Genomic DNA, 17,071 nt, shown 5'->3' with positions numbered 1-17,071 from the left:
AACACATAATAGAACTGGCACTCCCTTAAATGCCATACAGAAAAATTATTTCTGACTGAAAAATTAAAAACAAATTTTTCAGGGCGCCTGGGTGGCTCAGTTGGTTGTGCATCCGACTTCGGCTCAGGTCACGATCTCTCTCGGTTTGTGAGTTTGAGCCCCACGTCGGGCTCTGTGCTAATAGCTTGGAGCCTGGAGCCTGCTTCGCATTCTGTGTCTCCCTCTCTCTCTACCACCCCTCCCCTGCTTGTGCTGTCTTTCTCTGTCTCTCAAAAACGAATAGTAAAAAAAAAAAAATTTTTTTTTTAAATTTTTCAAATGTTTATTTTTAAGAAAGAGAGATGGAGGGAGGGAGGGAGGGAGGGAGAGAGAGAGAATGAGAATGAGCGGGGGAAGGGCAGAGAGGAAGACACAGAACCCGAAGCAGGCTCCAGGCTCTGAGTTGTCAGCACCAAGCCCAACACAGGGCTTGAACCTGCGAACCGTGAGATCATGACCTGAGCCAAAGTTGGATGCTTAACCAAATGAGCCATCCAGGTACCTGAAAGAATAAAATTTTTAATGAAATTTAGGTTTGAAAATTTGAGAAATTAGAGATAGTTGAAATAAAGACGTAAAGAAAAATAACGGCAGAACCTGTATAGGCAGATTTCATATACACAAAGATTACACTGATGATAAATTTCACAAATTTGAATGTAACAAAATTAAACTGTTAAACAAGTCACATGATCCCACTTAAGAGTATTTCAGTAATTTATTATTTTTTTTAAGTTTTATTTAAGTAATCTCTACACCCCACGTGGAACTTGAACTCAGGACCCCAAGATCAAGACTCACAAGCCCTTCCGACTGAGCCAGCCAGGCACCTCTCAGTAATTTTTCTTAATGGAAACATTTAGGAATTAGTTAACTGTGCCATCTACAAAAAAAAAAATTGGCCAAGAAATCAAACTGAGTTAATGGAATCTTACTCCGAAATTATATTCTTCATAGAAATATAGGAAGACAGAATTGTTTTTCAGTGATTACACATTAAATTAATAACCTCATTAAGCATCTCACCTGGTATTTTGTAAGTCACATTTTGTAAAAGAAGAAAAATGTCAAACCCCTGTGAAATCGGTCCTGAGAGAGCCTCAGAGAAATAAGATTTTCTTTACACATTTCAATCAAGTAAATAAAACAGTAAAGGGTTTTTCTTTCCTCTCTGAAAACCTGAATCAGTGGAATCATTCTGATAAGTATATGCTGGAAAGTTAATGCATTTCAAAGATTCTACAAGTTGGTTATAGACAGGCAAAAACTGCAGGATCAACCTTCCTTTCACCTCAAAGTTGTAGGTGTTCTGGTTTTTGGGTTTTTTCTTGTTTTTTTTTTTTTTTTAATCGTATCTACACCAAACGTGAGGCTTGAACTCATGACCCTGAGATCAGAAGTCACATGCTGTACAGACTGAGCTGGATGGGCACCCCTCAGAGTCGCAGGTTCTGAATCAACGATTTTCTCTCTCAAGTGTCATACCACTGGCTTTCCAGACACTGCACGCTCAGCAGGAAATAAGCAGTCTTCTCTTCAACTAACTTAAAAATCTTCACCCTCTGCCTTTCACTGGAGCTTTAACCTCCCTCCTCCCCACGTGGTGCTGTTCTGGGCTCTGCTTGCTTCTGTCACTTCACCAAATAGTCCATATCCTGGTAATCTTTTCACACACATCAATTTCCAACCAACCATAGACACTTCAAACAATTATAAATCACAGATGCGGAACAGGCTTTGGCTCTCCGAAACCTGGCATCGAATGGAGATTTCTCACCCTGAGCAATGTTTATCCCTTAGTAACTTTCAAAGCTTTGTGAGAAGCCATCCCGAAGGGTAGTGCTAGTCACGGTGTTATCAGCACCCAGATTACCCGGCCGATTCCGACTCGGCCTCTTCCGCTCACTTCCACAGCCACACCCACCAGGCTCCCAGAACTGCAAGGGTAGGCTCCTCCAGTCCTTCTAGCTTCTTTTAAGTCTCTTCTCTTTTCCCATTGATAATCTTCCCATCACCATTTTCTCCCTGAACCTTCTCTAAAATTTGCCCTCGTCCTCTTCATTCACATCCTCCACCTCCTCCAGCCGTCTTCGCTGGTGCCAACACCCTTCCTTCCGCGCCAGACCCTCCTGGAGGAGAACATGGCCCAGTCCGGCCCGGGGACCAAAGTATGTACTGTCTTCACCTCAGCATAAGTCAGTATTAGTATCAACTTTATAGAAATGCTTGAAAAGTTTAAGGATTTTTCAGGTTGAGATCATGGAGAGAGAGCCAAGGAAGCTGCAGGTGTTTGAAAAAGGAATATTGAAGTGATATAGCGTGGAATCCAAGCTAGACAAGGCAAGCTAGACAAGGAAGGAAGTGCAGACGGAAAGTACCGGAGAGACACTGGTAACAGATGGAAAACTACCACAAAGCTTTGGTGTGAGGCTCACATGGATCTTTAGGTAAAAACAGCCACTAATGTCCAACATCCCTGAGGTACGGTTCCCAACTATTTAATAGGCCAAACACTTTATTGAAGTAGTCATAGAACTTTGGGAGGGGCAGAGAGAGGAAAAAAAAAAAACAAACTGTAAATGAGAAAAAAATTTCTTCACTGTAAAAATTATCTGTTATAATCAACGTTAAAAGTAATGTCGTTTTACCTAAATACAAACAAAAACAAAAGCCTGAAACTCCAAACGATAATTACTTTTCTTCAAAATATTCACATTAACCATTATTAAAGGGCAGACCACATTAACAAGGCCTACGGAAAAAAAAAAAAAAATCCTACTTCTTCAAGCATGGGGCATGAACTCACGACCCAGAGATTAAGAGTCGCCCTCTCTACCAACTAACTGAACCAGCCAGGTGCCCTAATCCTCCTAGTTTTTGAAACATTTTTTTCAAGAAGTATGAATAGTTCCCTCCAAAACTCCAACCTCCCTGTCCCACCATCCAAATACACACATTTAATATAAACTCTCCTGCCCTTGTCACATGCTGTCACAAGCGTATTACCCCATTTACAAAATATTACTCACAACTGTATACGTATCCAGTGGGACTTTTAAACATTTTCTTTTAGCAAGAAAAGAACACTTGAGTAGTTAATTTCATGAATGCTAATCATATGCAAAAGAATGGCCAAAAAATGTAATCTCTATGTGGCACTTAAAAGTATAAAACGCGAGGGGCGCCTGGGTGGCTCAGTCAGTTAAAGTGTCCGACTCTTGATTTCATCTCAGGTCCTGATCCCGGGGTCGTGGGATCCAGCCCTGCAATGGGCTTCACGCTGGGTGTGGAACCTGCTAAAGATTTTTTCTTTCTTTCTTTCTTCCTTTCTCTTTCTTTCTTTCTTTCCCTGCTAAAGATTTTCTTTCTTTTCTTCCTTCCTTCCTTTTCTCTCTCTCCCCGCCCCCCCCCTTTGCCCCCTCCCCTGCTTGTGTGCGTTCTCTCCAAAAAAAAAATAAATAAAATAGGCATGTCTTTTAGAAAAAATAAAAACAAGAAAGTGAAAGTGTAAAATGTGACTGAATTTCCCCAAGAAGCTCAATAAGGTTCCTGACATTTTATGGTTCAAGCCCTGTGACCTGCATTCCTCGCGGGACGAAACACCAAACCCAACTGCTGAGCAGTATCTACGCAGAGGGGAAACCCCAAAAATCGGTCATCGTTCTCAACCTGCCTAAACTGTTTTGCCATTGATCTAGATGAAGGCTCGGAATACATGCTTTCACTTCTGTGAAAGACACTGAACTGGGGGGCATCACTGACCGGAAAATAACCGCCAAGGTTCTTCAAGAGCAAGTGCAAAACAAATGAACGGGCTAACAGAGCTACCCCGAAACAAAGTGCCAGAAGAGACTGAGAGGAGAGGAAGAAGCGTAGTGCGGGGGGCTCCGCGAGAACGCGTGGCACGCGTACACACAGCATGACCTTCTCAATAACAAACCGAAGCTAGGAAATGTCGCACAGCGGGTGTTAGATGTGGCCGGGGTCCGCTACTCCCCGTGTCCTTGGGCACTACTCCCCCTCGGCCGGACCCCGTCTAGGCACCGCGTTCGAGCTGCACTAGGAATCCGGACACCAGCACTCGCTCGCAAGGAACCCATGCCAGCGAGAGGGGTGCGCGGAGGAAGGGGACCCCCCTCGACGCCGCTTTATTCCTGGGACACTCCAAAGGTCACAACCTAGAGGCCGCTGGAACCGGAATAAAGGAAACTTCCCAACAAGCCTCTCTCCTAGGACGAGGCCGGACCTCCGGCCTCTCAGCTCCTGCCGACGGCGGAGCCGAGGGGAGACCGAGGAGGACGCCCGGGGTCCCTGGAACGGACCGACCCTAGCCCTCGCCCCGCAACAGGGCGCGCGGGTTCGGGAGGAGTCGGCGGGGGCGCGGGGCGGCCAGGCCCCACCCGCACGCCCCCAACCCCGCTCGGAGACCGCGGCCCGCCTGCACCGGGGCCATAGTCCCGGCAGGAAAATGACCTCCCGGAACTCACCTGTCCTGCCGCCGCCGAGCCCGCCGACCCCCAATGACAACCGGGCCGTGTGTTACCGCCCGTCCGTTCTCAACCTCGCGGCACTCGACACACACTGGGAGACGCTGGACACCAAGTCTCCGCCCTGACGCGGCCCCGCGACCCGGCACCCTGACGCCCCGCACTTCCGGCACCGCCGGAAGCTCCGGCCTCGCCTCGCGCCCAGGCCGCCGGAAGTCCCAACACGGCCTCCGCCCTGCGCCGGAAGTCCCGTCCGCGGCCGGCGCCTCGGCCCGGGCCGCCGGAAGTCCCTCCCCTCCCTCTACTCGCGCCGGAAGTGCCGCGTCCGCCCGCGCTGCCGGGGTCGGGGCGCGTGGGGATCCCGGGTCAGCGGGGACGCGGGGGCGCGGCTCGGCCCCCGGGACTGCGTGCCAGGGCCCCGCGGGGCCGGTGCTCGCCTGGAGGCGCGGCCCGAGGGTCCTAGCCGCGGCCGGGGAGGCGCCGGCAGGGCGCACACCGGCGCGGCCTACGGTACTCACGGCGGCGGGCTCCCGTGGGGGTCCCGGGCCCCCACAGGTTCGCATCCATCGGCTCGGGCCGTGGGGGGGGCTGGCGGCCGTCCAGCCCCGCGTGCTCCCCGCGGCCCCACGGTTCCTCGCGCGGCTCTTCCCCGCGCAGCCGAGACGCAGGAGGCTGCTGGTCCGCGCGGGCGCCCGGTGGAGGTAGAACTATTAATATTGCAGCTCATCTGCAGAGGATGACTCATCCGCTTTCCTTTCTGAAATATTTGTTCGCCATTGGCTAAAAAGAAAAAACAAAATCAGCTGCTCACTGCAAAAGGTGGGACTTTGTCGTCTCTGGTCTAGGCTGGAAAAGGGACAGAAGACTGGAGTCCTTAGGCGGGTGACCATCCTCTGCTCTACAGACAGCTCTACCTAGGCGTTGAAAGCTTACCTGGATTAAATCAGAAGTGTGGAAACATTTTCCATATATGTGGGTCAACATTCTTGCTCTTTCCTTTAAACACAAAAGCTCACCATTCAAATTCAAGAAGCCCTGATGAGAATATTGCACCAGAAACAAATTTAACGTATTTGGAGATCCAAGTAACCACAAATTATGTAGAATAAATCCTGAAGTTATTTATGCATTAAGTGTAGCAAAAGCTTAGCCCTAAGAAAGAATTCTGTAAGAAACTAAGTTTCAAACTTTTGGAGGTTGTGGCAAACATTTAACAGGGAAGAGAGATTTTCCTCTACTCTGCAGGGTTCTTCTGTCTGGTCAAAGAATTCAACTGACATGAGACAGATTAGCAGGAAAATATAAAATTTAATTAGTAATGATTTATTAATTCACCAGGAATTCATGTAAACATGAGAGCTTCTAAAGACAGGGAAAATGAGATTCCTATGTCATCCTGAAACCAAGGAGAAGGGGTAGGGGCCTGGGACTTCAAAGGGAAGAAAGCAATGTTTGCTGAGCCATCCAGAAACAATGGAACAGAGAGGACTTTGATTAGTTTGCTAGTTTCCTCCCTGTCCACCATAGCTAGGTCATATTCTACAGTAGCTTGTGTGGTGATAGCTTCTTTCCTGGAACAGGTCTTCTGTCTTAAATCTTTTAGGCAGTTTGGGAGAAGGGGGAAGCTGTCAGAGTTTCTGAGTCTTTTCATCTTTGCTTGTTTACAGGTCAAAATAATCTTCATGCCTAAGTGGCACATCTTGGGGTGGCAAATTTTGGTTCCCTACATAGTCAGATAACAATTTTATTTAGCACCTAATATGCAGAAGGCATTCTCCTGGGCATAGCAGCAGATAGAAAAGCTTTATGAACAAAACCATCTCCAGGGAACTCACATGCTTATATGCAGTTTTACTTTGCACAGCATCTAGTTTGGATGAAGTCTAGGATATTGTCAGTTGAGGTAATTTTTTTCTTTGATATATTTAGGATTCCATAAAAGTCACTATATCTAAATGAGTGTATCAATGAGGTGTCACAAAACTGACGATGGAAAGGAGTCAACACTTTGAGGCCCTACTGTGCTCCAGGCACTTCGCATGTTTGATAATTTATTTAATCCTCAAAACAGTAAAATAAAAATTATCCTAACTTGAATTCTAAGTAAGCATGAAAATGTTAAAATTACTTGTCACAGGTCAAAAAGCTAGTATTCAGTGGAACAAAGATTAGGTTAAAATCCAGGTCCACATCAGAGCTCACATTTCTACCATATATTCCTCTGATGAGGCTACTATAACAAAATACCACAAACTAGGTGGCCTAAACGATAGAAATTTATTGTCTCACGTCTGGAGGCTCGAAGTCCAAGATCAAGGTGTTGTCAGGGTCGTTTCCTTCTGAGAGCTGTGAGAGAGTCTATGCCTCTCTCCTAGCTTCTGGTGGTTCGCCAGCCATCTGGCGTCCCTTGGCTTGTGGCAGCCGTAACTGCAGTCCTCACCTGGCATTCTCCCTGTGTGAGGATCTGTCTCCTCAATGGGCGTTCTTTCTCTACAGTCATATTAGATTAAGGGGTCCCTCTGCCGCCACCGTGACTTCACCTTAATGAATTATATTTTTAACAACGCTTTTTCCAAATATGATGACATTCTTAGGTTCTGGGAGTTAGAACTTCAACATAATGCATTTGGGGATTTGGGATACAATTCGGCCCATAACACACTGCCTCCTGAAATAAATTCTCCATGTAATTAAAAACAAACACACACAAAGCTAGTCTAAATTGTAGAAGGTTGTGACTGCAATCCTGGTATCCAATTACACAGTCCAATTACAGCAGAAGCTGTAGGAAGTACCCTTCCCATAAACCAAGTTTCTGCCTTCTCACCAGTCCACCCATGCAAGATGCACATGATTTACCCCCATCAGGAGAGAGCTGAAAAGGGGCACCTTGGTGGCTCAGTTAAGCATCAGATTCTTGATCTCAGCTCAGGTCTTGATCTCAGGGTCATGAGTCCAAGCCCCGTGTTAGGCTCTGTGCTGAGTGTGAAGCCTACTTAAAAAAAAAAAAAAAAAAAAAGAGCTGAATTTAATAAAATTCAATATAAGCATGGTTTGATAAGGTTGATAAGATTTGTTGGGTATTAGAATTAGACCATGTGTTTAATCCTCGATTATTTTATTTGTGCCTCAAACACCTAGGTGTTTATGTTATACTGTATGAGCTAGTTGAGTAATGTTACTTCATAATCATTACCAAATTGTTTCCTATATGTGTGTTACATGTGATATATATAATATTTTTTTCTTGAGTAACACCATATTTAGCACTTCATTCAGATTTCTGCTCAAACATCACCACCTTGGGGATGTTTTCCTTACTTATTTTTAGATAGTTATTGTTCATCCCTTAACCATACTTTATTTTTCTTTATGGTACTTATCACCTCTTGACATTATTTGCGTGTTTGTTTACTGTTTCCCCTACTCGAATGTAAATCCTAAAAGCAGTCATTTTTTTCTATCTTGTTCACTGTTACAGTCCCATGACTTGGAAAAGTGCTTGGGACATAGTATGCGCGCGCGCACACACACACACACACACACACACACACACACACACACACACGAAGTTTGCTAAAGGGTATTCTCCTAAATATATAGACTCCTCAATGGCAGAGGTCAAGTTTTCTAATTCCTTTTATCAGATGCATGCAGTTCTGTACGAGAAAAAGAAAACCATGATCAGCTGGAATATAATCACCTGAACAACTACTCAGTCCCTTTCTCCTACCCATACCTGCCCTCACTAGGATAGGAGGAAAGTTAATTCACAGTTCGTGGACCAAATGGTCCAGTCCACACCATGGAACTTCACCAGTACTGTTTTCCTGACCCAAGTCACCTGTCCCTCATCCATGACACTGTAAACAGGTATTGACCTGTTTCTCACTTCAAAACCTTAGTCTCTATATCAGGTCTCACCCAGTACATACTTGCCATATTTTCTCTACCTGAATAGAGCTTGTTACCTTGTGTGCTGTCCAAGTGCTAAATGAAAAGGAACAGTTGTTCTAATCTCACAGTGAGTGTATTTTTGGTCTTCCAGCTGTTTTTAGGAATGTGTTTGGTTCAAGTCAAGAAAGGTTTTCATGGGTTTTTTGTTTTTTAATTTGTAAGTAATCTCTACACCCGATGTAGGGCTTGAACTTAGCACCCCAAGATCAAGAGTTACACAGTCCATCCACCGACTGAGCCAGCCAGGCACCACAGTTCTCATGGGTTTGAATAAAACAAATCGGCATTGTTCTCATCATGAAACCCAGATTCTTACAAAGTGAGGGAATTATTTGGGGTAAAAAATGTTAGGAAAACTCTACTTAATGAACAACGGAACATGTACTATAAACCTGTTCCAAATGAGGTTAGAAAACTCTGTTGATCAAAAGTACATATAAATGAACAAATATCGTGTGTAGCTCTGTACCAGTCTCCAAGTCACATAGCTGATGTCCTTTTTTTCTTTATCAATACCACGTAATTTGTAACCCAAGAGCATTCACATTATTAAAAATAGCAGTGCCCAGCCATTGACTGAGGCATTGTTATTTATGGGAAGAGGAACTCCAATATATTTAGCAAAGCATCCAAAGGTAATAGAGCAAGACACTGAGCTCTCTTTTTGTTAATATTAACTATGCAAGAAACTGAATACTCAAACAGCTCTACAGTGAACTTCGCTAAAAAGCAGAACTTAAAACCAAACAACTATATGATCTGAATAGATAGGCCTACACATTTCCAATGTAATATGGGCTCCCTTTGTTGTATGTTTTGAATTCTGCATCTCTTCGTGTCTATCAAGCTTATATGTAAAGATTTTCTGATAGGGACATGATTGCCCCCAGTATGATGTCATTACTTTGCATAACTTGACATCTTCAAAGTTAAAGTGATGGAATGCAAATACTGTGGTATGTTAGTAAGTCTGGAGTGTTTGGTCACATCATTCATCGCGTTATAAAAGGGAGCCAAAAAAAAAAAGTACATCATCTCTGAACTTCAGTTTCTTCATACAAGTAAGGATAACATCCTGTAGACTTTCTTAAGGATAAAGTGAAGTAATAGACATAAAAAGCACATAGCAGGGTGTCTAATGCAAATCTCCACTTGAAGGGAACATAAAGACCATCTAACCTTCAATCACAGATAAAGATGAGAAGGCCAGAGGTTCTAGTACAGCGTTACTCAGCAGCAAGCAGCGAAGCCCAGGTAGGGACTGAGGTCGTCCAAGATCAGGGGGCTTCCAATGCACCTGCAGTTGTCATTCAGTGGGCCATGGACTCCTGTGGCTCCCCAAACCCTTCCAGGCTCCATTAGGGCACAATGAATTTCAGCCTTGTACTAGGATGTGAATTGCCTTTTTCACCTTCATGCTCTCCTGAGCACACAGCAGAGTTTTCCTAGAGACTATATGATGTGTGGTGACATCATTCTCTAAGGCTAATGGAATGTGTGCTTGTGCATTATTATGTCTGCTAGGACTTTCTAAGGTAGTAGACGTAGGGCTATGGTTCTCAAAGTGTGGCTCACGGATCCCCGGGGATTTCCAAGACTTTTAAGAAGTCACAGACTTCTTATTATTTTCATAATAATACTAAAAGTTTCTTACCATTTACCAGTCACAGACTTATTATTATTATTTTCATAATAACACTAAAAGTTATTTGCCATTTTCACTGTGTTGATATTTACACTGATGGTGCGAAAGCAAGCTTTGGGGGAAGGATGGGAGATAAAACTAGTACCTTGTCACTTACCAAGACCATGCCACCAAACAGTACTAGGAGTCCCTGTATTCTTCATCACCATGCACATGCAGTAAAAAAACAATTGCACTTACCAATGTCCTTGATGAAGCAGTAAAAAATATTAATTTTAATAATCTGAACTCTTCAGTATTTATCTAATACTCTATGTAACAAAACAGGGAGTACACATAAAGCACTTTTGCTACATCCTGAATTACAATAGTTGTCTTGAGGAAAAGCTCCTCTGAGAATGGGTTGCAGGCTGAACTTTTTTCATAGAACCCTATTTTTACCGGGAAGAATGAGTAACATTAAGGTTACTAAAGCCAGGGTGTTTGGCAGACATTTTGTTTCCATTTTTTTTTTTTTAATTTTTTTACTCTTTATTTATTTTTGAGAGAGAGAGAGAGCGCACAAGTAGGGGAGGAACAGAGAGAGAGGGAGACACCGAATCCAAAGCAGGTTCCAGGCCCTGAGTTGTCAGCACAGAGCCCAACTCGGGGTTTGAACTCAGGAACCGCGAGCTCATGACCTGAGCTGCAGTCAGACGCTTAACCAACTGAACCACCCAGGTGCCCCCTCTGCAGACATTTTCTAAAAAAAAACAACAAAACAAAACAAAACTAAATGAACTTGTCACTACAAAGAAAATAACATAATATTTTTTTTTGCCAAAAACAGATTTGAATAATCATGCTAAAATTCAACTTAAAAAAAAACATGTATCTACCACCAAGGGTTTGACAGCTTCCCAATGCTTAAAGACTTTTCTGATGAAATTGGTGATGATATTAACAAAGGTGATTGGTATGGAATAATGAAATGTGTCAACATTTGTAAGACCTGCTTAATTCAGTGAAGCAACATTTTCCAAGTGGCCCGATATTACAAAATTATGCATGGGAAAATATACATTCAAGTTTCAGTCAAAAGCAACAGTGTTAATGTAGCAGAATATAAAATGTTCACTAATGTGGTTTCAGATTCCAAAGAACAAATATCCTTTAAAAAACCACTACTTGTGGTGTTTTGGTGTATTATCAAAAAAGAACAACCATGATCATCTGAAAAGTTTAATAAAATACTTCCCAATTTTCCAGCATTATCTGTGTGAAGCAAGATTTTCTTTATATACTTCAGCCAATGCAATATGTAACAGCTGTCTCCTATTGTCAGACATCAAAGAGATTTGCAAAAATGTAAACAAAATCTCCCACAAACCTCTTCTGACATTTTTGTTTGGAAAATATAATTATTTTTTATTAAAATGTTATTTGTCTGTATGCGTTATATTTGTCATTAAGTGAATTAACAAATATTTAAATGAATTAAATATTTTAATATGTTTTAATATTTCTACTATAGTAAATACGGATAGATACAAACAGTAAGGAAAAGCTCTTTAAGTTTCTCAGTAAATTTTAAGACTATAAAAGGTCCTGAGACCAAAAAGTTTAAGGACTCCTGCACTGCAATTTGCTTAGCAGTAATTATTTCATTAAAAAATCTTTCTGTATTTCAATAAAAATTATTTTAAATTTCACAGGCAGAGAGGAAGGAACTTCAGCTACGTAGACATTTTATAATTATTTTAAAATGGAAAATAATTTCACATGTAATCTGAATTATGATACTCCTGGGGTGCCTGGGTGGCTCAGCCTGTTGAGTATCTGATTCTTGATTTTGGCTCAGGTCATGAACCCAGGGTCGTGGAATCCAGCCGCGCCTTGTGCTCTGCACTGAGCATGGAGCCTGCTTCATATTTTCTCTTGCCCCTGCCCCTCTCCCTTGTGCACTCTAATAGTTTTTTAATACTCCTAATATATAACCATGCTTTATTCAATTTATTTGAGTAAGTGAATGATTGTCACCTGATGGCAAATTTGGTCATTTTAATAATTTAAAATTTTTAACAGATAAAATTTTAACAGTTAACAAATCAACAGATTTTACCATTGAATGGCAAATTAACCCTATCCAAGTGCAGAATGTCCCTTAACCTGCCTTGACCTCTTGACCTCATCAACTTTGCTAAATGACCTTTCTTGGGGAAATAAACACTTGAGAATGTATAGAAATTCCTCATTGGAGACAAACCTTTCAAAGACAGCAATAAGGTATGTGTGTAGGTGGGGGTGTATATAGCGTGGCGTGTGTGGTGTGGGTGTGATGCGCGTGGGGGGATGTGGAGTCTGGTAGCGTAACGTGGAGGGGGTGTGCTGTGAGTGGTGGGGTGGGGTGTTGGGTGTGGGGAGGTGTATGGCCGGTGTGTGTGTGGGGGTGGGGTCTGTGGGGTGTGATGTGGGGGGGAATGTGTGGGGGTGAGGGCAGGGGGGGTGTGGGCGTAGGCTGGGTGTGATTTGAGGGGGTGTTGGGGGTGTGGGTTGTGACAGGGGAGCAAGGGGGTGTGATGGGGGATGCATGGGGATGAGGGCACGTGGGGTGTGCGTGCAGGCTGGGTGTGATTTGGGGGCTGTTGGGGGGGTGGGTGGGGGGGTGATTTCGGGGGTGTGGGGACGTCGGGGGTGGGTGTGCCGCGCAGCCTGCCGGACCAAAACTCCAACAGGGACGTCGCGTCGGGCCGCATTCCCGCGGAATCCTTCCACCCTTGCTCTGGCCCGTCCTCGGGAGGCAGGACGCCTCACCCGCGGAGGCCGTCCGAAGTCTCGGCCCCGGAGGTCAGGTGACTGCGCAGAAGTAGGCGCACAGACGTCACGACGTCTCAGAGGGCGAACGTGCGCGGACCTCCGACTTCTAGGGGCCCCTGACGCAGCGCCCCTTCTAGGGGCCCCCGACTGGCTGATGCGGTCGGGGCCACTCGCCCCGCCGTCCATCTTCGGGGCACCGCCGTTAAAACTGCCCCGCAGCACAGCGGGCTCCTCAGAGCGGCCGTCGGAGAGCGCCGGCAGCATTGGAACCAGGTCACCCGGCCAGAGGCCCTGCGCGCGCCATCGCGCGACCCTGACGTCTGGCGCAGCCGGCGCGCGATTGGCTGGCGAGCATGTGGCGTGCCCTGGCGCGAGCGCTGATGGTTGGGCGCCCGGCGCCGAGGGGCGGGTCCCGGGTCTGGCGGCGGAGCCTGCGGGAGGGGAGCCCGGCGGGGCGAGCTTTCCCCGGCAGCCGGTGTCGGAGGTAGGCCGACGGAGGTCTTTGGGGTCCGGGGGGCCGAGGGGGACCGCGCCGCCCCGTCGCGCTGCGTTCTCCGCGCGAAGCCGCTCCCGCTCTCCCTGGGGACTTTCCGTGGCGAGTAGAAGTCGAGGGAAGGCCCGGGAGCCTCCCGTCCAGCAGGGGCTGCGGAAGGCTGACCAGTGGGGCCCGGAGAGGGGGAGGAGGGCCGGGAGCCCCCGGGGGGAGGGGAGCCCCGGGAGTGCGGAGGGGAGCCCCGGGAGTGCGGAGGGGAGGACGACCGCGAGCCCCCTTGGAGGGGGAAGGCCCGCCGCGCGCCGTCGGCGGGGCCGCGAGCCGCTCCGGGGACGTGGACTGACGGCAGGGGTCGGTGACCTGTGTTTGCGCCAGGGTCGCGGGCCAGGTCCGACGGACCGCCACCATGCCCGAGATAGACACCGACGGCCTGGACGAGCAGCAGGTGCAGCTGCTGGCGGAGATGTGCATCCTCATCGATGAGAATGACAATAAGATTGGGGCCGACACCAAGAAGAACTGTCACCTGAATGAGAACATAGAGAAAGGTGCTGTGTCCCAGCGCCCTCCCCTCGGTCAGGCTGGCCCAGGCGGCTCTCCGGGTCCGGACGTGTGGTTTCTAACCCTGTCGCGCGCCACCTGTGGTCTGGCCGCAGGGGAGCACCTGTCTCCCCATCCCCCGCTGTCACACAGCCCTGGGCCCCGGAGCTCAGTGTCCCCGACCAGGAGCGTGGCCAGATCTGGCCACCTGCTCGCCTTCTCCTTCCCGTGGTGGCTGGGATGTCATAGTCGTGCAAACTCACTAAATAGCAGGAGACTATGGAAAAAAGCAAAAGTGGAGCAAGTTACTAGTATTCCGGATCCCAAGCTGAGAATGGGGCGAATGACTGGTATTTTCAAACTAAATTAATTGCTTCTCTTTGGCTTTCAGGATTATTGCATCGAGCTTTTAGTGTCTTCTTGTTCAACACTGAAAATAAGCTTCTGCTACAGCAAAGATCAGATGCTAAAATCACCTTTCCAGGTGCCTGTGCTTTTAATAAAGTATTTTCTTGGGAACTGTCACTTGACTCTGTCACTCATAATTCTCGGGAACCTGGGTCAAAGGGAAACCCTGTGAAAGACTTAACTTCATATTTTGCATAAAAAAGCTTATGTATTGACTGCAACCTAATAAAAATAAAGATAAAAATTGTTATATATATGTATGTATATTCATATACATCTTTTAATATATATTTTTTAAAGTTTGAGAGAGAATGTGCATGTGGGGGAGGGGCAGAGAGAGATGGAGAGAGAGAATCCCAAGCGGGCTCCAAGCTGTCAGCGTGGACTCCATCTCACAAATGGTCAGGTCATGACCTGAGCTGAAATCAAGAGTTGGATGCTTAACTGAGCAACCCAGGCACCCCTTAGTATATATTTTTATTATATGTATTTTAAGTTTGTATTTATACACTTTGATCTTTCTGGTTAAGAACACATTAATAAAGAACTTACCTAAACATGTCTGTTTCACAAAATGATTGCTGATAGCTCATGGTAACTTATTTAGAAAATCTCAGCCACTTGATTTTCTGTTGTTTTTAAAACTCTTATAAATTTTCTTGATCTTTTAGATTTACTTGGAAGAAAGTTAACCTACATCTATGTTAATATGTTCCAGGTTATTTTACCAATACTTGTTGTAGTCATCCATTAAGTAATCCAGGAGAGCTCGAAGAAAATGATGCAATTGGAGTAAGGCGAGCAGCACAGAGGCGTTTAAAGGCTGAATTAGGGATCCCCACGGAAGAGGTAACCAATTTTACTGCACTACCATACAAGCTGAAATCTTGTTTAGAAAATTGAAATACGTTAAAACATTTTTAATAAAGTTTTAAATTTAAGGTAGTTCTCTGCTTTGTGAACTTGTGAGTTACTGGCCCTAGAAAGCACCTTCATTACAAATTATTTAAATTTTGATTTCCTCATATTCCTTGTCAGAATTTAGCTCAGTGCTGAAGTAGATTCATCTGTTAACCAGTAAAGTTTATTAATGGAGGCACCTGGGTGGCTCAGTGGGTTAAGTATCTGGCTCTTGATTTGGTCTCAGTACATGATCTTGCAGTTGGTCAGTTTGAGTCCCGAATCAGGTTCCATGCTGACAGCTCAAAGCCCGCTTGGGATTCTCTCTCTGCTCCTCCCCTACTTGCATGCACTCTCTTCTTTCAGAATAAATAAAGTTAAAAAAAAAAAAAAAAAGTTGGCTACTTTTATAACAGATGAGTTCAAAGATGATTGGTTTCTTATGGAAATACTCAGGAATATGAACTACAAATCTGATTCTGTAAATTGAAATCATCTTTTTCTTTCCTGGAATTGTCACCTTTAAATAAGACCTGAGTAAATAAACTATATCTCATCCAGTTAAAATGGTACTTTTTTCCCCAAGAAGTATTATTAAGGTGTGAAGGAGAATGTCACACATCTGGTTTGAGTGACTGTGCCTTTTTTTTTTAATATAATTATTTCAATAAAATCAACTGTTATTTTATTTTCATCCTAGGTTCCTCCAGAAGAAATTAATTATCTAACACGAATTCACTACAAGGCTCAATCAGATGGTATCTGGGGGGAACATGAAATTGATTACATTTTGTTTGTGAAGAAGAATGTAACTTTGAATCCAGATCCCAATGAGATTAAGAGCTATTGTTATGTGACAAAGGAAGAGCTAAAAGAACTTCTGAAAAAAGCAGCCAGTGGTGAAATTAAGATAACTCCATGGTTTCAAATTGTTGCGGAGGCTTTCCTCTTTAAGTGGTGGGATAACTTAAATCATTTGAGTCAGTTTGTTGACCATGACAAAATACACCGAATGTGAATTTCAGGTGGAGATGAAGGGTTAGTAAAATACTGAAAAATTTCTCTACTTTGTAAACTTAATATGATTTTTTAAAATTTGGTTCCCTGTAAGAACTCTCACTTGGAACATTGATACTTTACAATCAGTATTTGTGTGGAAAAATACAACCAACTTTTAGATTTTATATTACATCCCCCATATGTGTGCATTGCTATTTGTAAAAGACATTTATGAGAGGCTATCGTAAAAAAAGGGCAAATTAACTTGTCTAATCACAGTGCTAACATACTCGAACAAATAAATGAAGCTCTTCAGTTTTCATATGTTGTGATAACCATTGTCAGCACACTTGAGAGCACTTTGCTCTTTGCCAAATGCATTATAAATCATTAAATTTTTACCATAGTCTGGAAAGATGTACAGTGGGAGCTCTTTGCTTAGCTACTTCAAAACAGTCCAAATTAATATTCTGTGTGAGCAGATTTAACTAGTAGAGCAGGTTCAAGGGAAATAAAATGCTTTATGTTCTGATTTTTGTCACTCTAAGTTGATTTTAGGGATTAATCATTCTGAAAGGATTTTGATACTTAAAGTTGAACATTGCTTTTGGTAATGATATCGGTTACAACTATGCTTTCAGATGAAATCCTGCCATTTGCAGCAACATGGATGGAATAGAAGGTATTATGCTGAGTGAAATAAGTCAGAGAAGGACAGATAAATGTTTTCACTCATACGTAGAACTTGAGAAACTTAACAGAAGACCATAGGGGAAGGGAAGGGGGAGGGAAGGGGCAAACCACAAG

The 17,071-nt window shown here is 44.5% G+C and overlaps 2 protein-coding genes across 9 annotated transcripts in view; one reads left to right on the top strand and one right to left on the bottom strand.

Annotated features, from left to right (window-relative positions):
- WDR37 (WD repeat domain 37) overlaps positions 1-4,977 on the bottom strand; it is a 79,148-nt gene extending 74,171 nt beyond the window's left edge. For 2 of the 7 annotated variants that reach the window (XM_049626766.1, XM_049626765.1), the window contains exon 1: positions 4,527-4,976. The gene's annotated coding sequence lies outside the window, so the exon portion shown is untranslated. Of the gene's footprint in view, positions 1-4,526 lie in introns of all 7 variants that reach the window. The other 5 variants (XM_049626767.1, XM_049626763.1, XM_049626764.1 and 2 more) reach the window with 5 other exon arrangements.
- An 8,017-nt stretch (positions 4,978-12,994) lies between these two features.
- On the top strand, positions 12,995-16,796 carry IDI1 (isopentenyl-diphosphate delta isomerase 1). Of its 2 annotated transcripts, none has more exons than XM_049626774.1 (5): positions 12,995-13,408; positions 13,793-13,965; positions 14,349-14,441; positions 15,084-15,214; positions 15,966-16,796. In XM_049626774.1, the coding sequence occupies exons 1-5, from the start codon at positions 13,278-13,280 to the stop codon at positions 16,281-16,283; spliced, it is 846 nt and encodes a 281-aa protein (XP_049482731.1). In that variant the 5' UTR covers positions 12,995-13,277; the 3' UTR covers positions 16,284-16,796. The 2 variants fall into 2 exon arrangements, with proteins under 2 accessions (XP_049482731.1, XP_049482732.1); XM_049626775.1 differs by lacking the exon at positions 12,995-13,408 and adding an exon at positions 13,422-13,519.
- The last annotated feature ends 275 nt before the right edge of the window (positions 16,797-17,071 follow it).

The sequence above is a fragment of the Panthera uncia genome, chromosome B4 (genome assembly GCF_023721935.1).
Source record: "Panthera uncia isolate 11264 chromosome B4, Puncia_PCG_1.0, whole genome shotgun sequence".
NCBI lineage: Eukaryota > Metazoa > Chordata > Mammalia > Carnivora > Felidae > Panthera > Panthera uncia.
The sequence above is the reverse complement of the archived record's forward strand: the minus strand, read 5'-3'. Positions and strand labels throughout refer to the sequence as shown.